The 23379-nt window shown below is 48.1% G+C and overlaps 1 protein-coding gene across 3 annotated transcripts; it reads left to right on the top strand.

Annotated features, from left to right (window-relative positions):
* The first annotated feature begins 485 nt into the window (after positions 1–485).
* FAM186B (family with sequence similarity 186 member B) lies at positions 486–17887 on the top strand. Of its 3 annotated transcripts, none has more exons than XM_047786546.1 (8): positions 486–876; positions 1739–1964; positions 6095–6277; positions 8758–10417; positions 10916–11108; positions 12878–13053; positions 13754–13939; positions 17579–17887. In XM_047786546.1, exons 1-8 carry the CDS (start codon positions 781–783, stop codon positions 17676–17678), a joined length of 2820 nt encoding a protein of 939 aa, XP_047642502.1. In that variant the 5' UTR covers positions 486–780; the 3' UTR covers positions 17679–17887. The 3 variants fall into 3 exon arrangements, with proteins under 3 accessions (XP_047642502.1, XP_047642503.1, XP_047642501.1); XM_047786547.1 differs by having other exon boundaries at positions 487–876; positions 17604–17887; XM_047786545.1 differs by lacking the exon at positions 17579–17887 and adding an exon at positions 16644–16984 and having other exon boundaries at positions 489–876.
* Positions 17888–23379: the final 5492 nt, after the last annotated feature.

Raw genomic sequence — 23379 nt, 5'->3', positions numbered from 1 at the left:
ACTTTTTCTAAATTGTCTTTTCCTCCTTTTTAGACATTAATGTTTAGTTTGGGACCATAACATTTAATGATTTTTAAAAAGCAACAGATCAAGTTTATATACATTAGGTGATACAGAAAAAGCTAGATAGGGAGTTCCTGTCGTGGCTCAGCAGTTAGCGAACCCGCCCAGCATCCATGAGGTTGAGGGTTCTATCCCTGGCCTTGCTCAGTGGGCTAAGGATCCGGCATTGCCTTGAGCTGTGGTGTAAGTCGCAGACACAGCTCGGATCCTGAGTTGCTATGGATGTGGTGTAGGCTGGCAGCTACAGTGCCAATTGGACCCCTAGCCTGGGAACCTCCATATGCTGCAGGAGCAGCCCTAAAAGGACAAAAAGACAAAAAGACAAAAAAAAAAAGCTAGATAATCAAGCACATAGATGACAAGGAGTCATTCTTTTTATTTTTTTGGCCATGCCCATAGCATACAGAAATTCCCAGGTCAGGGGTCGAACCTGTGCCACAGTAGTAACCAGAGCCATGGCAGTGACAATGCTGGATCCTTAACCTGCTGTGTCACCAGGGAACTCCAGAGATTCATTCTTCCCATCAGCCTGATGATGTCACTGGAGAAAAGAAGATCAGTTGGAACCTGCTGTCTGGCAGTTACAGGAAGCTGTGCCTGGGAAGAGGGTACTCAGGAGCTGGCCTGAGTCCTTAGCCCTCAAGCAGCCGACATCGTGTGTCCAGGCCTGTGTACCAGAGACACAGGACATCTTTGTGACTGGCAGAGTGATCCAAAATGGAGAAAGATAAACCCCCACAGTTGGTGACCCCTGCGTCAGTGAAAGCCATCATCTCAAGGATTGAGGCTGCTCAGCTAACTCGGGCTCAAGAGGTAACCCCAGGGATGAGAGTGTTACCCTTTTGTTGGGATCTAATGTGGAAAGTAGGGACTGATCCTAGATTTGGGCAAGATTCCAGCGCTGAGCTCTCAGGGATCCTGGGATCCTCAGCAGGCTGGGTTTATAGACAGATTAGTGCAAAATATCTACCTCCTAGTCTTGGTCTCTGGAGGGTGAGCTGGAATCAACCCCCACCCCCACCTCCTGAGGCAAAGATGGGCCCAGGGAGGGGACACCCCACAGGGAAAACTTAGGATGGCCCTGAAACACAGAGCGGTGGCTCCTTCCTGGGCAGGAGGAGAGGCCCAGAGTTCATGATTTGGGGTCTATTTATGGCACCCTGTCAGGGTGACCCAGGCTAAGCCCTAGAAGCTTACAGGGAAGTGGCCAAAGATTCAGATTTCCCTGCACAGGAGCCTCTGGTGCTTTTATTTATTATTAAATTTTTTAGTAGAGGCCTCTGATCCCGACGGTTTCTTAGGGTCTCATTTTTCTAGTCTGCTACTTCTGGATCCTCATGAGGAGGGATGTCCGGAAATCCCTAGCAAACTCTGAAGTCCTAAAGAAATGGATTGTTAGCGTTCTCTCCCTTCCTGAATCAAAATGACAGTGATAAGAACTAACACTTATTTTGTGCGCCAAGCAAGTCCTAAGTGTTTTACAAATAATGATTCATTTAATCTTTACAAAAACCCTGTGACATAGGTACTATAAGGATCCCTTATTATAAGGATAATAAGAAGTTAACTGTCCCCAAGAGGTTAACTGTCTTGTCTAAGATCACACCGCTAGAACAAGGCATCTGGCACCAGAATTCACATCCCTAAACACTACAATCTGCTGCCTCCCATATAGGACATTTCTTCCCAGCTCTCAGACATCTTGGACAATGTCAACTGTGTCATCAACCACTTCCAGGAAGAATTAGGATATGATTTCCAAAAAAAGGCAAAATCTCACCAAACAGAGCCAAAGGGCAGGAACAGATTGATCTTGCTGGAGAAAATTACCTCCTTCTCCAAAGATGCTGAGACTAAAGAGAAGCACTTGTATGAAATTCTCCGCTGGCTGGGTGACTGGGGTGAGTGTCCAGGCTGGGTGCAGTCCTGAGAGCAAGTGCCTTCCCCCCAGGATGCCGGTCCCAGCTCATTCAGCCTCTTCCTTTCCCTGCCCTAGGTCAGCATTCACTGGGGGAAGGGTGTAGGCTGGTAGGTGCAGAGGGAGCAAAAGACACATCTTAGTGCCTCTCCAGGGAAACATTTGCCCACTCATGTCACAGCATATCACCTCTATTTCCCAGAGGGGCACACGTGTCATTGTCCAGAACATAATAGATTGTGACATTAGGTGCATATGTGATGAAGCCTCATTTTTTAGCAAGATAGAAACAAAATGCAAACTCACACTAGCTATTTTATTTTTCATTTTTCCAGCTTTATTGAGACATAGTTGACAGATCACATTGTGTAAATTTAAAGTATGTGGTGTGTTGATTTGGTATATATGTATATTGTAGAATGAGTCTAAAAATAAGGTTAGTTAACGCATCTTATCACCTCACATAATTACCCTTTTGTGTATGTGTGGTAAGAACATTTAAGATCTCTCCTATTTTAAATACCAGCATACCTTGGAGATATCACAGGTTCGATTCCAGACCAGCACAATAAAATGACTATCACAATAAAGTGAGCATATGAATTTTTTTGCTTTCCTGGCACATACACAAGTTGTGTTTACACTATGCTGTTGTCTATTAAGTGTGCAATGGCATTATGGCTCAGAAAACAATATACATACCTTAAACATACCTAATTGCTTAAAAATGCTCACCATCATCTGACAATGCAGGGTTTCTACACACCTTCAAGTTATTAAAAAAATGCAATTCTGTAAAAAGCAATAAAGCAAAACACAATAAGGCAAAGCGCACTACAACAGGGTCTGCTGGTATATAGTACAGAATTTTTAACTAGAGTCACCACACTGTACATTAGACCCTCAGACCTTATTCACCTTAGAATTGAAAATTTGTACCCTTTGACCAACCTCTCTCCATTTCCCCCACCTCCCAGCCTCTGATAACCACCAATTTTCTCTCTGCTTCTAGGAGTTCAACTTTTTTTTAGATTCTATGTATAAGTGAAATCATATAGTATTTGCCTTTCTCTGTCTGACTTATTTCACTTAGCATCCATGTTGTTATAAATGGGAGGATTTCCTTCTTTGTTATGACTTAATAATATAGGTCTTCCTTGGCTTATGATGGGGTTATGCCCTGATAAATCCATCCTAAGTTGAAAATGTCATAAATTGAAAATGCATTTAATAAACTGAATGTACCAAACATCACAACTCAGCCTAGCTTACCTTATATGTGTTCAGAACATTTACAGTAGCCTTCAGTTGGGCGAAATCATCTAAACCAAGCCTATTTTATAATAAGGTGTTGAATATCTCATGTAATTTATTGAAGACTGTCCTGAAAGTGAAAAATAGAACGACTGTGTACATACAGATGGTTGCACGTGTATTTGTTGCTTACCTCTGTGATCATGTGGCTGACCTGGAGCTGCAGCTTGCTTCTACTGCCTGGTATTGTAAGAGTATCATACCACATATCATAGCCCAGGAAGAGATCAAAATTCACAATTCAAAGTATAATTTCTACTGAATGCATATTACTTTTGCACTATTGTAAAGTCAAAAAACCATAAATTGAACCACCGTAAGTTGGAGACTATCTTATATTTCACTATATAGTCCACATTGTCTTCATCCATCCATCCATCCATCAACTGACATTTAGATTGTTTCCATGGCTTGAGTCTTGTGAATAATGCCTCAGAGGACATAGGCATGCACATATCTCTTTGAGATAGTGATTTTGTTTCCTGTGGATATATACCCAGCAGTGGGATTGCTGGATTATATGGTAATTTTATTTTAATTTTTTTGAGGAACCTCCATACTGTTTTGTAAAATGGTTATACCAATTTACAGTCCCACCAACAGTGCACAAAGGTCCCCTTTCCTCCATGTCCTTACCAATGTTTGTTATTTCTTACCTTTTTCGTAATAGCCATCCTAACAGATATGAGGTAATATCTCATTGTGACTTTGATTTGCGTTTCCCTAATTAGTAATGTTGAACACCTTTTCATGCGCCTGTTGGCCATTTGTATATCTTCTTTAGAAAAATGTCTATTCCCTTTTTAATTGGATTATTTGTTTTTTTGCTATCGAGTTATATGGGTTCCTTATGTATTTTGGATATTAATCCTTTATTAGATATAATTTGCAAATATTTTCTTCCATTCTACAGGTTGAACCTTTTCATTTTGTTGACAATTTCTTTACTGTGCAGAAACTTTCTAGTTTGATGTATTTTGCTTTTGTTGCATTTGCTTTTGGTGACAAATCTGAAAAAAAAATCATTGCCAAGACCAATATCAAGAAGCTTTTCCTCTATATTTTCTTTTAAGAGTTTTATGGCTTCAGGGTTGTATTTAAGTCTTTAATTCATTTCAAGTTAATTTTTGTGAGTAGTAAAAGACAGTGGTCCAATTTCATTTTTTTGCATGTGAATGTGAAGGTTTATCGACAGCACTTACTGAAGAGCCTGTCTTTTCCCCACTGAGTGTTCTTGGCTCCCCTCTCAAATGTTAGCTGACTATATATTCATGGGTTTATTTCTGGACTCTTGATTCTGTTCCAGTTGTCTATGTGTCTATTTTTATGCCAGTACCATACTGTTTTGTTTACCGTGGCTTTGTAATATAGTTTTAAAAAATCAGGTAGTGTGATGCCTCCAGCTTTGTTTTTATTTCTCAAGAATGCCTTGGATATTTGGGGGTTTTTATGGCTGTATACAAATTTTAGGATTGTTTTTCCTAGTTCTATGGAAATGCCATTGGAATTTTGATAGGGATTGCATTGAATCTATAGATGGCTTTGGGGAATATGGACATTTTAACAATATTAATTACTCCCAGAGTTCCTGTTGTGGCGCAGTGGAGATGAATCCCACCAGGAACCATTAGGTTGCAGGTTTGATCCCTGGCCTTACTCAGAGGGTCAAGGATCTGGCGTTGCCATGAGCTGTGGTGTAGGTCGCAGACACAGCTCGGACCTGGCATTGCTGTGGCTGTGGCGTACACTGGCAGCTGTAGCTCAGATTAGACCCCTAGCCTGGGAACCTTCACATGCCATAGGTGCGACTGTAAAAAGCAAAAAAAAAAAAAAAGTATTAATTACTCTGATCCATGAACATGAGTTGTCTTTCAACTTATGTGTGACTTCTTAATTTCTTTCATTAATGTCTTCTGGTTTTTACTGTGGAGATTCTTTGACTCCCCAATTAAATTTATTTCTAAGTGTTTTATTGTTCTTGATGCTATAGTAAATGAGATTGTTTACTTTCCTTCTTTTTCGGATATTTTAATTGTTGGTGTGTAGAAATGCAACTGATTTTGTATGCTGATGTTGGATCCTACAACTTTACTGAACTTATTTATTAGTCGTAAGAGTTTTTTGATGGAGCACCCTAGTTATTTTCAGAGGAACCCAAGGGTGATATTCAAAGTATTGAATGGACACTAGGCCAACAGCACTGATGCCAGCTATAAGCCACTGGGATAGCCTTTTGAGTGTGAACCAGGTGCACACAGCCCTGGAGTCAGGTGCTACCCTGGTTAAGATCAGAGTTATCCCATCAAGAGACCTCACTCTGCTGTGAGGAAGATGGAATAGGGATGTGTCCTACCTGCCACACACACACACACACACACACACACTCTGTCCTGCCCCCGAGGAGCTGTCAGTTCATTTGTCCTTCACCTCCCCCAAGAACTAAACAAGGCTATTAATTCATTTAATTGTCCAGATACTAGACTAGGCAATGGCAATAGAGCAGTAACAAGGCAGATGCATCCCAGCCCTCATACAACAATGTTGTTTGATGTCTATTGCATATTTCCTACGTGGCAGGTCTCACATTAATTGTTTCACTTGTATTATCTCATTTAAGCCTTACCCACCCCTTTTTTGGCAAGGCCTACGGGACTAAGTGACTTGCCTAACATCACACTGCTAATAAGAGGTGAAGCCAATTCACCCTCACAGCCTGCTGGTGTAACCCCTGTGCTATAAGGGCTGTTTGGGCTCCCTTGAGGACAGATTGTTCTCAGCCTCTACCTCCTCTCTTTCCAGGTGACAGTCTGACCTATGAGATCAAGAACAGGAAGAGCGAGGAGGAAGAGGAAGCCCTAGATGAATGGATCGAAGTGATGGAGAAAGTGTTACCTCTCTCTCTTATCGCCACCAAAGGAGGCATCGAGTCTCTCATTTCCCTTTGCTCCACTCTCATTGAAGGGCAGAAGAAGGGGTCACAAAGTAGGTTTGGGGAGCACTTGGGAGGGAAGCTGGGTGGATGGATGCTGTCTCAGGGGAAGATGTCACACACCAGGGTCTGTGGGAGTCTTCTGATTCTCCTCCAAACAAAAGTTTTAGCAAGATGGTAAGAGGTTGGGGTGGTGGATCCAAGCTGAACACTGAGCAGTTGTGGGCTGTCCCTCAGGACTGCAGGAAGGTATGATGTGAAGGCAGATCCCTGTTGGTGCTCCTAGAGCTGCGGCTTCATGCAGGTTCTAGGGAACGAAGACTAGAAGGCAGAAAGGGTGGAGTTCCTAGCTAGAGCCTGAGAAACACCCTTTCTTTACTCTAACCTGGCTGCAGAGCCAAGGAATCTGGTGATACTCAACTAGAGGCCTTTCTAGAACCTTCTTGATTGTGGCTGCTCCAGAAGTGGCCAGGGAACAACATGACTCAAACTTGAAATATGACTTATCAGCACTAGAAGGGACCTGAGATTATCTGACTCCCACATTTTGTAGTTGAGAACATTGAAGCACAGAGAAGAGAAGGGACTACCAGGAAAGCTTGTGGCAAAACCAGGCCCCACACGTAGGTGTTTCTGGCTTCTTAATCTTACTCAAGCCTGAGTTGGGATCCCAATTTCTAGCTGTGTGACTTTGGGACAGTTATTTCATCTCTCTGAGCCGCACTTCCCTCCCATGCAGAGTCAGGTGAACATTGCCCTCTTACAGGGGGTTCTGCCTAGTGTGAGGCATCTGGCATGATGCTTAGGATGTGCTCAGGGCTTGGTAACACTTGCTGACATTGGTGCTTTACCATTGATTCTCATGGTCAGGTTCCTTGCCAGTCAAGCAATGTTGACAGTTGATGCAGGAAGGAATCAGGGAAAGATGGAGAAGGCGGCAATGTCTCCTACGATCCTTACCATGTTATGTCTTGAAATATAGTCATTCGTATATTTATTTCCTTACAAGATTGTAAACTCCTGGAGGGCAAAGGCTGTATCTCATTCATTTTTTTTGGAATTGATTATTGAGCACTTTCTAGTTACCTGGTACGATGCCCGATACTAACCATGCATAGTCTACTTAAGTCCTATGAAGTAGATGCTAAGGTTATCTCCATTTTTCAGGAACAGAGGCACTGAGAAGTTAGGAAACCCGCCTAAGCAAGTGGTAAGGATGAAATTCAAGCCCAAGTTATCTGATTCTGGAATCCAGTCTCTCAATCACCAGGCTGTGTGGCCTCTGTGACAATATTAGTTAGATGCTGGCTCGACTTCAGTGTTGTTTAATTTCCGTATTTCCTTTAGCTCCTCATCCAGAGTTAGCCAGTGTTTTTTCTGCCATTGATGTTCATTGAAGGGGCAAATGAATGGATTCTCCAAGATAATCACCCCAGCAGCCCTACACATGGTAGATCCCAGAGGATTCGGCCATGACCATGAACCATCCTGAGGAGCTGAAGCCTGTGAGGGGTTTGAACACAAAGTGCATGGAATGTGTTTATGTACTTTCCTGCTTTCATCAAAGTATCAAAGGAGGGAATTCCTTGGTGGTCTAGTGCTTAGGGCTTGGCACTTTCACCGTTGTGGCCCAGGTTCAGTCCCTGGTCTGGTAACTGAGAAGCCACATCAAGCTGCTACACGCCATAGCCAAAAAAAAAAAAAAAAAAAGAAGTTTCAAAGGAGTTCATGACCCCCCAAATAAAGACATTAGTCTTTTTTTTTTAATGTCAACAGTTGCAGGACTGTGTGATAAATTCTCTACAGACACAGTCCCGTGGTAACAGGAAAGAGAAAGAAAGCTTCCCAACTGATCTGGAGTCTAAGTGCCAGGTGGGCTTCCAGAGTTTGAATAGTTGGCAATAGATGCTGAGGCTGGGAAGTAGCATGATTATAAAAATAACAAGAGAGTTCCTGTTGTGGCTCAGTGGTAACAATCTATGAAGACGCCAGTTCGATCCTGGCCTTGCTCAGTGGGTTAAGGATCCAGCGTTGCTGTGAGCTGCAGTGTAGGTCTCAGACATAGCTCAAATCCCGTGTTGCTGTTGCTGTGGTTGTGGTGTAGGCCGGCAGCTGCAGCTCTGATTCAACCCCTAGCCTGGCACTTCCAGATGCTGCAGGTGCGGCCTTAAAAAGACAAAAATAAAAATAAAAATAACTCGACTCCAGGAAAGTATGGCGGATCAGGAGTGTGTTGGGTTGAACTGAACTGAAGCAAATAAGTCCAGACTCCACTGGGCCCTGTAGGTGCTCCGTGGCTGACAGACCCTGTCGCTGACGGGTAAGCTCTGGGCAAGCTGTGAGGCCAGCAGAGCTCTCTTCTCACAGTATCTCCCCTGACAGCATCTCCCCTGGCCTCATATAATGCCCCAGTTTCTTACTGCCAAAGTCATAGGAGGTTTGGCTAGAAATCTGGCCAAGCAGGGTCTGGAGAATCAGTATAATCCTTGGATCCATGGGAGCTTACTGCCTTTGTTCTCTCCACCTCTCCTAGTGTCCAAACGCACCTTCTGGCAGGGCTGGCAGGCGCAAAGCCCACAAAAAGCCAAATCCTGCCCTCAGCCACTGAGCCCCGAGCAGATGCTCCAGGACAGGCACACTACCTGCACAAAGGTCTCCGAGGTAAAGTCCATGCTGCAGGAACTCCTGGACTCCACCATGTTCAACGAGGGGGAGGTCAGGGCCATCAGGTACATGTCAGCTGTGATAGAAAATCTCAGCAAGGCCTTGATGCTGCAGCACAAGGAAAACAGGAGCCTGGAGACCAAGTACAGGTACCTGAAAATAGAGATGACCAAGGAACTCAGCAGCCAGAGGCTCTTCTTCCAGAAGTCCCTCCAAGTCCTTGAGAGTAAGAGAGATGCCCTGCTAAAGCAGGTAGAAATTCTAGGGGGAAGGTACCATGACCTTCTCCTGATAAAGCATGCCTTAGACTTCCAGCTGAAGAAGGCTCAGTCGGCTAGAGGTGAAGCAGCAGACTCCGGCAAGATCTTGGCAGACTCCCTGGTCCCCGCTAAAAGAGAGACCCCCTCAAAGAAAGAAACAGTCCCGGAGGAAACTCAGCAGAAACCCAAGAAGGAGGAGCAGTTTTCACTGCTCTCCCCAAGTCCCACGGCCACGGCCTGGGGCAGTGGTGCCAGCCCTTCAACAGATCGGCCACTTTCCACCATGACTGTACATTCCAGGGTCGCAGATGTGTACAGCAGCAAGAACACCGAAAGTCTTCAGCCTGGGTTGCTGTCCTCCACGGAATGCAAGTCTCCTAAGAAATGGGAAAGACCAGCGGCAGAAAGCCCCGGCCACAATGTCAAAGACCAGAAGGACTTCTTCCAGGAAGCGGCCCCGGAGAAGGAAGGACTCCAAATTCAACCCCATTTCCAGAAGCAGCTGTCCCCGGAGAGCGCTAGGAAGATGGCCTCAGAGGGCATGGCTGAGCACTGGGAAGAGGAACTCAGCTGGGAGCGGCGGAAGCAGCAGTGGCTGAAGGAGGAGGAGATGTGGCTGCAGCGGCAGGAGAGGTGGACCCTGCTGGAGCAGGAGCACCAGGCGAAGCTGCGGCAGTGGGAGGTGGAGGAGATGGCAAGGCAGCAGCAGCGACTGGACCAGGAGCGGGGGCGCCTGTGGAAGGAGCTGGAGCGGCCCGAGGAGGATGCGGAGAAGAGGAGCTTCATGCCCACCCGTCGATGGAGGGACTCGGAGGAGGCATCCTTGGCACCTCCCCCAAGCCGGGCCCAGTCTGCTCCCCAAGGCAGGAGGCCACACTTGCCCAGGTCTGCTAAGACCCAGCAGCCCCTCCCCGGAACCCAGAGGACCATGAGTTCAGCCAAGTTCACCCAGAAACCACGGGCCTGCCAGGTTCCCCTGAAGCCCAAGAAATCAGCCTCCTTTCCTGTCACGGTAACCTCCCGCCAAAAGGCGACCCGGCCCCCTTGGCCTGTGTCACCAGCAGCTCTGAAGGGGAAGGTATACCACTTGGGCATGGAGGCCCAGAGGCAGAATCTGCAGCTCCTGACCGAGGAGGGTCCACTGGGGCTGCCCTCCGACCTGCGCAGCAAGGCGCTGGAGCTCACCACCACCACCATGGAGCTGAACGCGCTCAGGCTCTGGTGCCTGTGCCATAAGTATGTCCTCCACAGACGTTTCCAGAGCCTCCGGTAGGTCCTCCCTGGCACCCACCCACACCCGCTGTAACGTGTGGGCAGAGCCAAAACCCCATGAGAAAGGAGGAGTGAGGGGGGCGGGGAGAGACACCCCAGGCTTGGGCAAGGTACCCCTGAGGGAAGGGACCTGCTGAGGACACCTGACCTCGGGGCCTTGGGCAGCCCCGAAGGTGTGGGAGGTCAGGCACTTAGACGCCGCTCTCCCTCTGTGGGCTTTTCCTCTAAGCCTTTCTTCCTCTCATCCTGCTGCCCCGTCCGTGACCTCCTACACGCTCCCCCATTTGCCTCACATTCTCTTCTGTTTCCAGCCCAGCCCAAGACCCCACACCGGACACCATCTCCCACTTCTCTGCTCCCTTTTTCCCCAGCTTCTGCTGACTCCATATCTCTTCTTGCTCCCAGGGATCACAGACACAGAGTCATCTCTGGTTAATAGAGTTGGGGGCAGGAGGAGACCCTTTCAGCCACTAAATCACTTTCCTCTCCTCCCAGACAAGCCGTGATCAACCATCTCCAAGACACGCAAGAAACCGAGGCTGCCTACGAGGCCCAGAACCTCTACCTCTTTCTAGAAAACATTGACCACCTGCAGAACGTGCAGCTGCAGGCCTGGACAAACAAGCAGAAGGACCTGGAGGAGAAGCGCCAGGAGTGCCTGAGCAGCATGGTGACCACGTTCCCCAAGGTGGGTCTCCCACCCGGCGACCTTCTCAGGGTCAGCATGGCTAGGAGGGTGGGGCCAGGGAATGAGCCGTGAGGATGCGGGGTCTGCTTGGGTGGGGAGCAGACAGGAAATAAGAGAGCAGGATAAAGCCTCTAACCCAGGAAGAGGCAAGACAGGAGGCAGCCTGAGTGTAAGGAGGGCAGGTTTCCAATCTGAGAAAAATGCAGAGAGTAAGCAAGGGAGGGACCCTCAGAAAGAGCTGGAGAAGAAAGCCTCTTCTGGAGGGGAGGTGGCGGGAGCCTGCAGTCCTGCCTCTGCACCCAGGTTCTCCCCTGGGACCTCCCTGCCCTGCTTGGTCAGATCTGGTTGCTCTACAGGCTTGCTAATAGCTGTCCTCTTCACCCTTGAGCTGGGGACTCCTTTTGCTTCTCTCTGGGGACAGCTCCCCTGCTTGCCTGCGTGCTTTTTTGCTTTTTAAGCCTGCATGTGTGGCATATGGAAGTTCTCAGGGTAGGGGTCACATCAGAATTGCAGCTGCCAGCCTCTTCCACAGCCACAGCCACAGCCACAGCCACGTGAGATCAGAGCCGCCTACACCATGGTTCCCGGCACCACTGGATCCTTAACCCACTGAGCAAGGCCAGTGATCGAACCCACATCCTCAGAGATACTGGTCGGGTTCACTACCGCAAGGGGAACTCCTCCCCAACTCTAGATGCCAGGTCTCCCTTATTTTAGTGGAGCAGCTCTTAGAGTCACTTCCTTACAAAGGGTTCCTGCAGGTAAAAATCATTAAGACTCTGGTTATCTGAAAATGTCTTCACTTAGTGTGTACCCTCAATGCTCAACCAACACTTGGCCTGGATACGGAAGTCTAAGGTAGCATCCTTTTCCCTCACAGTTTTGAAGGCATCACTCATTGCCTTCTAGGTTTTGGTGTTACTGTTGAGAGTCCAAAGTCTTTCTGAGTCTCAGTCCATTGGGTTTGACCTATTTTTACTCTCTATGGGCTGCCTTCAGTTTCCTCTACTCTTTCCCCTGCTGCCAGAAAAGCAGCGAGTGCTGCCGTGGTCCATGGGAGTAGCTGCCGGCCTGGAGGGACTGGAGAATCCCACAGCAGTGACTCAGAATCTCCTGAGCTCTCCTCTAGGGTTGGGCCAGGAGGTCACCCGCCTGTGTCCTGAGCAGCGATGGCCCAAGTCTGGGATGGGCAGTGTCCTGAGGGACTCAGTGTAAGAGCCGGCATCAGGCACTTGAAAGAGCCTTGGCCATGGAGGTACCTCCCAGCTCGGGATCCTACTGCCTTCTCCTAGTCTGGATCATCCCCTGTTTGTGTCTTGATTTCTAATTTGGTTTTGAGGTTGAGAAGCAAAGGGACCCTATAATAGTTCTTTAGGTAGCTATGGAGGCTCCCCCAGCTCCTTGCCCAGGGCCAGGGTGGGAGCTGGGTGACAAGCCATGGAGAGCGTTCCAGTCACAGCCTGGCCCCGTGAAATGAACCCTCCGAGTGTTCTCACAGTTCCAGCCACTCTGGCTTCCATTAGTTTTCTCCTTGCTGTTTTGCCCATAATCCAGCTTCTCCATGACAAAGGAGAAAACAGAAACTATCCCAGCAAATAATAATTCAAGAAATATCTAGGAAATGCAGTACCTTGAGGCCTAGGGGTCTCTAATTGGAGGGATTCCTTGGGCCTCGGCCTTTCTGCTCAGCCACAGGTCAGGCAGTGCCCCCTTCCACTCCAGAGGAGATAAATCCCTGTCTCCCTGACACCTCTCTGCTGGTCCCCTAGCTCCAGCTTGAGTGGAGCATTAACCTGCACACCCCTGTGGTCACCTCTGCAAGGTCAAAGAAAAGCAAGCCTCCACAGTCCTTGCTCCGGCACATGCGCTCCAGCAGCTCCTCCTGCAAGCCCTGGGAGCTCTTTACAACAAAGCACCTTCAATGTGTGCCCCTGCACATGGCCCGGTAGGTGCAGGAGGCCGGGACAGCTGGCTGGGTGGCTGGGTGGGTAAGGAGACAGGGCTGATCAGCTCCCCAGGGCTGATCAGACTGGGGAGACTGGCAGCTTAGTGAAGGCACAGACGGGCAAAGCTCGGCCTGTGAGTTACAAGGAACGCATCTTCTCAACTGCCCTGCCAGCTCTGACCACGGGCCCGGGGTGTGTGTGTGTGTGTGTGTCCGTCCTGGGTGTGTGTGTGTGCGCGCTTCAGGGGCCAGCCTGACCAAGTATGTTTCAAAGTATGCAACTGAAACACTCCAAGGACCCATAGCTGAGAACTTAACCATTTCTGCCCTGAGCATTGGTCTGGTACCTGCCATCGGTCAGTCCATATAAACAAGCCTGACCCTTCCCACCATGTGACCCCAAGGCTCACAGAGACACTGAGTGGCCAAGAAGAGCTACACCCACACCCACCCTGGTGTGGCCAGCTCCGGGCTGCAGCCCCAGGGCATGTCCCAGCTGCCTTTTCCAGTAGTTCCTCAGCTAGAGGAGACCCGGGCGGTGGTTGGGGGAGACTTAGAGTTAAGGGGAAGACAGGTGGCAAGGAGAGTGGTGATAACTGAGAAGGAAAGAAAACCCCAAGAGCTTGTTGCTTCCCAGTTTTTCCTTTTCTATGCATCTAACTCTGCATCTCTTTTTACACTTTCAACCCCCACGCCCCAGCCAACAGGATAACCAGACGGAGGCCATCTGGAAAACCGATGTGGCCTCGTCCAGTCACCCAGTAGAAAGGAAGACCCCCACCCACCTGTCCTGGGACCAGCTGGGGGGCTACCCAGATACTCCCCGGCTGTTGGCATTGGACGTGCACTCCTCCTACCGCAAAAGCTTGATGTCCCTCAAGGCCCGGTAAGGTGCAAGGCCATATGGCTAATCTGGATCAGGGAGACCTGCCCACCAAGGGCAGGGGCTGGAATACACGCTTCCTGTGACCAACCACCCGACAGATCTCCCAAACGTTAGTAATGACCTCATTTATCACATCAGACAGAGAGATGCTTATTTGCAGCATCGGCCACGAGCTTGGGTCCCCATGCCAACACTATTCTAGTCCTCTCAGAGGACTCCACGTGGCATCTCAGAAGATCACGGCAGAAGTCGTTCCTTCCCACTTGTTTCCTGGGCTGCGCATGAATTGCGCTCCTGGGCCAGGGATCAGATCTGAGGCACAGTCTTGACCTAAGCCACAGCTGCGGCAACTAGGGATCCTTAACCCACGGTGCTGGGCCAGGATCGAACCCGGGTCCCAGTGTTCCCACGACACTGCCAATCCTGTTGTTCCCCAGCAGGAGCTCCAAGAGGGGTGTGTTGCCCTAGGCCTGGGGGTTGTCTTCAAGGAGAGCCAGGTGCAGGGATGAGAGACCAAGAATCTCAGGATTAACCTGGGCCTGTCTTTGGCCTTGTCATTTCCTTACTCCCTTCAAGAACTGCCCTCAGGAAGAGTAGCTGAAGGGAGGAATGCAGGACTCAGTGAGCCAACAGAGAGGGCTGCTCTGGTTAGGAAGCTTCCGCCCTGCCTCTTGTGGCTTGAAGATGCCAGTATTGAAAACTCAAGGCTCTTCCAAGGAGCCTTTCTGGATTCCTAATCCCAGCTGCCTCGTGTGGCCCTGGCCCTGTCCTCATTAAAGATCTTTGACAGGGAACGGACACTGATGCCTGCCCATCTAGACCTAACCAGAGTCAAGGCCGTAAGGTCCAGCGCTGCCCCATCCTCTAGATGGGGATTTAGGGAAGACGAGGTGACATGGCAGCTTCAAAGGAGGCTGGTCCTTGGCTGTGCTTCTGTTCTGAAATGGGTCGGAGAGCCCCAGCTGGACCTCAACATTATAGGCACCTGGTTTTCAGGTTCTGGAGCGTTTCCGTGTGCGTTGATGTTGTCTTGCCCCCCCACCCCCCCGCTCTAGCACCCCCACCGTGGTATCTCTCCTCTCAGAGCTCCTTCTCTCCCTCTGTTCAGTGTCTTTGAATCACAGGCCCCAATTCCCTTGAGCCTCCCACACACAGAAACATGTGCACATAAATATCAAGGGTACACCCTCCACTTGACCCCAAGCATTTCAGGATGTTAGTAACTTTCTGAAAATTTGGGAGGATGATGGGGCAAGGGATTCACAGTGAACCACACCAAACAGCAGCCTCCTTTCTTGCCCTCTCTCTTTGCATAACATCCTAAATTCAAAAACGCTTTCCTGTCGCACACAGAGCTGTTCCACCCACACCCAGGCCTCCACTGGGATCTCAGTTTCAGACGAAAGCACTTATCAAAATATTGTTCCCAGCAAAGACAGCTTCCCCTTTTCAGGGGAATTTAGGTGAATACAATCTTCTTCCCGTTTCCCTGGCTCTGTACAAGTTAATTCAGTTGATCACACTACCAGGTGGAGAGGCCAAGCCCTGCTTCTTCTGTTTCTTAATCCACTTGCCACTTGGCACACCCTCCCTGCGTGTCAAGCTGGTCCTCAACATTTCAGTGGAGGGGCTCCCTGCACTGTCTGGTTATCTCATTACTGTGGCTTGAGAGTCTGCTGCTCCTTAATGAAAGTTCCCTGCTGCCGCCCAGGGTGGGGTGGTGGCTGTGCTGCTTCTTTGTGAATTCTGCCTGCATCTGCGCCTCCGTGCAGGTGCGCCCCTGGAGACACACTGCTTCCACTCCTAAAGTGCACCCTCTCTTTGGCTGCCTGCCCCGGCCCACCTCGAATCTGCATGTCCACCTGTTGTGCGGGTCCAGGTCACTCACCTCTTCGTGACCCTGCCTACCTCACCAGCTCCCCTGGCCATGCTGTCTAGTTCCCAGCACCAGCCTGTCTCATAACTAGGACCATCCTCGCACCAGCTGCCCCAATCTCCTGGCCTGCCTGGCCTGCCTGGCCTTGGCAACCTTTTGCATCAAAGGCCCACTGGGGTGTCCTCTCAGCACACGAGGAAGGGCTGTTCATCTTCCCTCTGTGGTTCGGGACCATGTGCCTCAAAACCCAAGTGTCTCCCCTGGGCTCTCTGTCTGATAGGTGAGATAGCTGTGTGCCAGCACACACCAAGCCAAGCGCGGTCTGCAGTTGGAGAAGAATCTTAACCTCAACTCCAACTGCCCTGCCCGGCCTTGCTCAGAACCTATTTCTGCACAGAGTACACAGTGTTTCACATCATGCACCCAGAGACAGCAAGCACAGACTCTCACAGACTTGCAACGTGGTGCAGACAGAACAGACCAGAGAGAGGGCTTAGAACTTGGTTTCTGGGAAGGCACCAAGGTGGGGGTGGAGAGGAAGCAACGTGGATGGGGAGGAAGGAGCAGAGAAGAGTTAAGGGTTGGGAAGAGGAAGTATTCTGTGATGCGAAACGAAAGGAAGAGTCACAAGAAAAAGAAGCAGAGAGCCCCTGGAATGTGGCAGGAATGTTGTGTTAAGCAGTCCCACGTCTGGGTCAGTCTGGGCTCAGCCCTGGACGGGTCCCCCAGAGATGGCCAGGCAAGCTCTCGGGCGGGCCGGGTGGGCACGCACATCTCAGGGCCTTGACTCAGCCACTCCCTAACCTGTAACTGTATTAACTCTTGCAGGGCCCCAGTCACTCAAAGAAAGGAATGCCCGCAACCCCCAGAGGAGTCAGCTGAGCTTGTTCCTAAAAAGTCAAACAAATCCTTCCCTGGAGCCCTGAGAAGCCAGAAGGCTCCAGGCAGTCCCAGTCCTGACCCCACGCCTTAGCCAGTGATTCTCAGACTTCAGGGTGGCTAAAAAATCACATGGGAACTTGTTCCAAATACAGGTTCCCAGCTGGTGTTTTTAAACAAACACTCTGGGCATTGCTAAGTAGTCCTGGAACCTTGAGAAACCCTACTCTCTTCCTTGAGTCCCCAAACTGTACATTTTTAATAAAGTAGAGATGTGTTTGTTTTTAAAATTTTCTGTCGCCTTGCTAAAACCCACACCTCCCAACTCATTTTTGGAACCAAGTTCATGACCACCTGACTTGGATACTAGTCACAGAGGCTTCCCCAAGTGTTGCCTCCGTGCTCTGGGAGCCAACCAGCCAAGACGGCCGTGCTCAGTGCCTGGCACACAGCCGGGGTCCGCAACTCTTCAATTAATCAGAGACATGGACAGAAGTAATGATATACTGATGATTAGCATGAAAATTCAGATGAGAACAAAAGGAGATATTGAGTACGTGTCAGAGCCAGTGTGACTGAGGGCAAGGTGGGTAGGGGGACAAAGGCCAGGGCGCCTCTGAGGTGTGAGGAGAAAGGTGGAAGAAGTGGAGACTCGGAGGTTCCAAGTCTAGATGGTGTGAGCCTAGGGGGCCACCGCTGGCAATTGTGTGTTAAGACACTGCTTTGGTTAGTTCCTTCAGCCTGAGAGCACGGTCCCCCCCTCCCTCTCCCTTGTCTCCCAGTTGGCCTCCGCCCTCCCCTTCCTTCTCCTCTCACCCAGCCAGACCATAATAAAAATTACCCTGTCCTCATAGGACTCGCCATCCAGTGATTCTCTTTCTTAGGAATGGTACCCATCCCTGCTTCCAGCTTCAGGTTGAAACTCTGCAAGGAAGAGGAGGATGTGGGATGCAAACAGATGACCCTTGGATGATGCTGGAGTAGGACTGGATTTCTGAGCCACAGCTCAACAGATCCCAAGGAAGTCTGGTGGGGGGAGGAAGGTAAGAGGCATTCCGGATGCAGGTCACACACTCTGGACAGCTGAGGCCAGGAAGGGCCCGTTCTAGCCTTTCAGGCTTATTGTTTTCTGAATAAGCCAACATGTTAAAGTGCCCTTATACTAGGAGTTCCTGTTGTGGCTCAGCAGTAACGAACCCATCTAGTATCCATTGAGGACGTGGGTTTAATCCCTGGCCTCCCTCAGTGGGCTAAGGATCCAGCTTTGCTGTGAGCTATGGTGTAGGCTGCAGATGTGGCTCAGATCCCACATTGCTGTGGCTGTGGTGTAGGCTGGCAGCTACAGCTCTGATTCAACCCCTAGCCAAGGGTGTGGCCCTAAAAAGACTTTTTTTTAAAAAAGTTCTTATACTAATGTATTGCTTTATGAATAATTTGAAAGGATTTTTATAAAGAAATTTTATAATTTCCAACTGCCCTGGAAATTAACCAGCTATGACTACATTTTGTTTGTTTTTCTTTTCTTTTTAAGGCCACATTGGCTGCATAGGGAAGTTCCGAGGCTAGGGGTCAAATTGGAGCTGCAGCTGCAGCCTACACCACAGCCATGGCAACACCAGATCGGAGCCGCATCTGCGACCTGCGCTGCAGCTTGTGGCAGTGCTGGATCCTTAACCCACTGAGCAAGACCAGGGATCAAACCCACATCCTTATAGAGACAACATTGGGTCCTTAACCTGCTGAGCCACAACAGGAACTTCAGTAAGGTTTTTTTTTTGTTTTTTTGTTTTTGTTTTTGTTTTTTTAAGTGTAGTTGGCTATGACGTCTCAGGAAACATTCATAGAGATGAAATCTAGTAAGTTTTGTAAATGTAATGAGAATATTTTGAATGTTGAACTTGACAGTATAATGCAACTGACAATATTATGTTTTATAAACATTTAATTATGTGTTATTTTTTTCATTTTTGTATTTTGGTACCAAGGACATTTTTAAAGTTTTCATAGGCTTTTGGCACTGTGATGGAATTAGAGTGCTTTGCAGCTGAACCTGCTTTGGTGATGGAGGACTTTGACTTTCTGGATGTCCTCTAGCAAGCTCTCTGGCAAGCAAGCAGAGTGTCTGATAGATGGCCCAAGCTCTGAAGCCAAGAGGGTTGAAGCCCAAGGAGATATATAAATATATGGTGTTTTTCCAGTAATAAGGTTGTTTAATAATATACAAGAGCCTTATTTTTTTTTCAAAGCAAAGTTGATGTATTTGGTCAAGCAAGATACTTCCTCCACTCTCAAAAAAAAAAAAAAAAAAGGCATGAAAAGGAATACTTCATAGTGTATTTCTTCAAGCCAGATTTGGGGGTTGACCATAACTCTGCTTGCATGGCCTGTGGCCTCAGGAGCCTCCAAGATGAGGAATCAATACTAATATGAAAAGGGACATGCAGGAAGGGAACACTTTAGCCTTGACTGTGACCTTCAAGGAGGCACTGGTGCAGTGGAAGGGACAAAAACCATTTGTAAACAACCCAGCCAAAGATCCAGGGAGGAGAAAGCCATGCAGGGTCTGGTGTGTCCCGTGTGCTGGGAGGCCAACTGGGAAAAAGAGGATGAGCATGACTCTGGAGCAGTCATCTTCTCAAAAAAAGAATACGACCATCCCTAAGATAAAATTATCATTTGGGGCCTTTGAAACAGCTATATTTGCTATGTTAAAGAATCTAGTCTAGGAGTTCCTGTCGTGGCGCAGTGGTTAACGAATCCGACTAGGAACCATGAGGTTGTGGGTTCGGTCCCTGCCCTTGCTCAGTGGGTTAACGATCCGGCGTTGCCGTGAGCTGTGGTGTAGGTCGCAGACGCGGCTCGGATCCCGCATTGCTGTGGCTCTGGCGTAGGCCGGCGGCTACAGCTCCGATTCGACCCCTAGCCTGGAAACCTCCATATGCTGCGAGAGCAGCCCGAGAAATAGCAAAAAGACAAAAAAAAAAAAAGGAATCTAGTCTAGTGGAAAAGGTGGACTACATGCATTAACAGATGGGGAATTTGAGGAGAGAATAGGAAGTTATAAAAAAGAAATGGAAAATTGGAAATCCTAAAGTGAAAGCCTTAATATCAGAAGTTAATCAACAAACTGAGGGAGTTCCATGGTGGCTCAATAGGGAGCCACTGGTGGCTTAAGCATTCGGCATTGTCACTTCTGTGGCGCATTGTCACTGCTGTGGCTTGGGTTTGATCCTTGGTCCAGGCATGCCTTGGGTGCAGCCAAAAAAAAAAAAAAAAAAAAAAAAAAAAACTGGACCAAAACAGAGGGAAAAAAAATCTGTGAGCTTGAAGGTAGGTCAGTAGAAATTTAAACTGTGACACAAGGAGTAAACAAATAATTAAGCAAACTTAAAGCTAAGCACCAAGATGTGTGGGACAATGACAAATGGTCTAACACACATAACGGAAGTCTCAGAAGAAGGGAGACAAAATGGGGCAGAAGAAATATTTGAAGAGATAATCACTGACAATTTCCTAAGTTAATGACAGACAACAAACCACAGATCCAAGAATCTCAGAGAATCCCAAACGGAATAAACACAAAAATGCACCTAAGCATGTCAGAGTCTAACTGCTGAAATCAAAGTCGAGAGACCCCTTGAAAGCAACCAGAAAGAAAAACAAATTAGCAGTCTTCCCATCAGAAATTTCACTAGCCAGATGGTTCTGGAGGCCCAGCAGTATCCCTGCCTTATAGGTCCACAAGATAACCCATCTGTATTTCAATATATCCCTGGTTTAGGGGCTGATAATTAGGTTAGGTGCGAAACAGCAACCGGCTGGAAGTAAGCAGTGGGTAGTGTCTTTCCGGACATGGGCTTCGTTTCTCCACAGTGCCCAGCCCTCCCTCTCATGTCACACCCGGGCCCTCCTCTCTTTACACACATCTGGCCCTGAGCTGGCTGGTGGCCACATCACCCCTTAAAGACTATTTATTGGCTGTGAGTTGGAGGAGGCTGAGTAGGCAGAGGCTAGATAGACTAGTCAACTGGCCTGAATGCCTCTCAGAGTAGGACCTGGGCTCTGACTGTTGTTCAGATTCTTTCCCCAAAGGTAACCAACCTGGAACAACCAAAGCCCGAGTCCAGCTGGCATACCTGTCAGGGCTCTGCTGACGTGCGGTCATTGCCACTGGCGGTAATGTCTGCGAGGGGGAGGAGGAGTTGCCAATAATTTGGGGTCACCATGGCGGTCAAGAAGATGCAGGTTTCTTCTCCCACAACTTCCCTTCTAAGAGTTCCTTTGTAGGCCTCCGTCGCCTCGCTTTCCAGAAGAGAGTTCCTTCACTGCAGGAGCCACAAGGAGGCAGCAAGGTGCTTGGTTAAGGGCCTTTGCTGGCCTGGATAGGGAGGGGGCCAAATTAAAAATACAGCACAGTCAGTTAAGGATAGGGCAGTGTCGATCTCGCGGCTTGGGTCACTGCTGTGGCGTGGGTCTCATCCCCAGTCTAGGAACTTTCATATGCCATGAGCGCAGGCAAAAAAAAAAAAAAAAAGAAAGAAAAAAGTATGGAAACTGCTGAAGGATGGACGCAGCTGAAGCCGGACGGAGCTCACTGGAGACGGTGCTTGGCTGAGTGACGACAGCACGTATGGTAAAGGTAAGGGGATGAGAGAAGGGACTCCTGACCCATCCTTTGGACATCTGGATCCTGCAGACAGTTCTCGGTGACTAGTCTTCTCTCCCTCAGCCTAGGGCCACATCCTCCTCACTGGACCACCCACTCCAGCAGGGCCCTCAGCTCTGCAGTTCAGCTATCTGTCCTTATAAATGATTCTTCAGGCAACTGTTTTTCAGGAACTCCGCCCAGAGGCCCTTTCTGTAGACTTCAAACATGTATCATGTCCTCATTCATTCAGTCATTCAACAAATTCCTATTGGGTACCTAATACGAGGTGCTGTGGTAGGCATTAGGGATGTGGTTCTGAAGCAAATAGTTTTGTTTTTGTTTTTTTGTCTTTTCTAGGGCCACACCCGTGGCATATGGAGGTTCCCAGGCTAGGGGTCTAATCGGAGCTGTAGCTGCCAGCCTACGGCACAGCCACAGCAATGCAGGATCCAAGCCAAGTCTGCGAACGACACAACAGCTCACGGCAATGCCGGATCCTTAACCCACTGAGCAAGGCCAGGGATCGGACCCACAACCTCATGGTTCCTAATCAGGTTCATTAACCACTGCGCCACGATGGGAACTCCTTTTTTTTTTTTTTTTAAGTGCTTTCACAGAGCACTGCTTTCACAGTGCTTTCTATTGGGCAAAAAAGACAAAAAATTAGTAAAAGACGCAGGATGTCAGATGGTGAAAAGGGCCATGGAGGAACACAGTTCAACAGAGGAATGGCCAAGTCTCAGTGGAGAGTAAGAGAAGAGCAGTGAGGAAGGTGCTGGAGAATGACCAGGGAACAGATCACTTAAGGCCTCGTAGGCCACTGTAAGGACTATTTTTTTTCTCACTCTGAAAGAATAGGATCCAATTTTGCTCTGATTCAAATGAGAACCATTGCAGAATTTCGAGCAGAGAATTGACATAATTTTTTTTTAGGGCCACACCCACGGCATATGGAAGTTCCCAGGCTAGGGTCAAATCAGAGCTGCAGCCACTGGCCGACGCCACAGCCGCAGCAACACCAGATCCGAGCCCCATCTTCGACCCACACCACAGCTCACAGCAAAATGCTGGATCCTTAACCCCTGAGCAATGCCAGGGATCCAACCCACATTCTCATGGATACAAGTCAGGTTCGTCACTGCTGAGCCACAGCAGGAACTCTGACATATTTTAATTGAAGTATAATTGAGTTACAATGTTGTGTTAATTTTTGCTGTAAATGATTCATATATATACATCTATCATATATACACACACATAGACACACATAGATATACACACACACATTCTTTTTTAAAATATTCTCCATTTTGGTTTATCATAAGATAGTGAACATAGTTCCCTGCGCTATACATTAGGACCTTGTTGCTTATCCATTCTGTATATAATAGCTTTCATCTGCTAATCCCAACCTCCTACTCCATCCCCCCCAGCCCCCTCCCCCTTGGCAACTACAAGTCTGTTCTCTGCCTAAGAATCTGTTTCTGTTTTGTAGATAGGTTCGTTTGTGTTGTATTTTTGGCTTCCCACATAAGCGATATCATATACTATTTGTCTTTCTTCTTCTGACTTCCTTCACTTAGAATGAGACACTCTAGTTGCATCTGTGTTGCTGCAAAGGGCATTATTTCATTATTTTCATGCTGAGTAGTAGTCCATTTTATATGTATGTACCATATCTTCTTTAGCCATCCGTTGATGGGCATTTGGGTTATTTCTGTGTCTTGGCTATTGTGAATAGCGCTGCTGTGAACATGGGGATGCGTATATCTTTCTGAATTAGAGTTTGTCTGGATATATGCCTCAGAGTAGAATTGCTGGATCATATGGTAATTCTATTTTTAGTTTTCTGAGGAACTTCCATACTATTTTTCATAGTGGTTGCACCAACTTATCTTCCTACCGATAGTATAGGAGGGTTCTCTTTTCTCCACACTCTCTCCAGCATTTTTTATTTGTAGACTTTTTAATAATGGCCATTCTGATTGGCAAGAGGTGGTACCTCACTGTAGTTTTCATTTGCCTTTCTCTAATAAT

The sequence above is a fragment of the Phacochoerus africanus genome, chromosome 7, assembly GCF_016906955.1.
Source record: "Phacochoerus africanus isolate WHEZ1 chromosome 7, ROS_Pafr_v1, whole genome shotgun sequence".
NCBI lineage: Eukaryota > Metazoa > Chordata > Mammalia > Artiodactyla > Suidae > Phacochoerus > Phacochoerus africanus.
Note: the sequence above shows the minus strand (reverse complement) of the source record. Positions and strands in the feature narration are given on the sequence as shown.

Coding starts and splice junctions, on each gene's coding strand:
- FAM186B (XM_047786545.1), top strand. CDS start 781: ATGGAGAAAGATAAACCCCCACAGTTGGTGACCCCTGCGTCAGTGAAA. Junction 6,278..8,757: donor GCAGAAGAAGGGGTCACAAA/GTAGGTTTGGGG, acceptor CACCTCTCCTAG/TGTCCAAACGCACCTTCTGG. Junction 13,054..13,753: donor GTGCCCCTGCACATGGCCCG/GTAGGTGCAGGA, acceptor CCCACGCCCCAG/CCAACAGGATAACCAGACGG.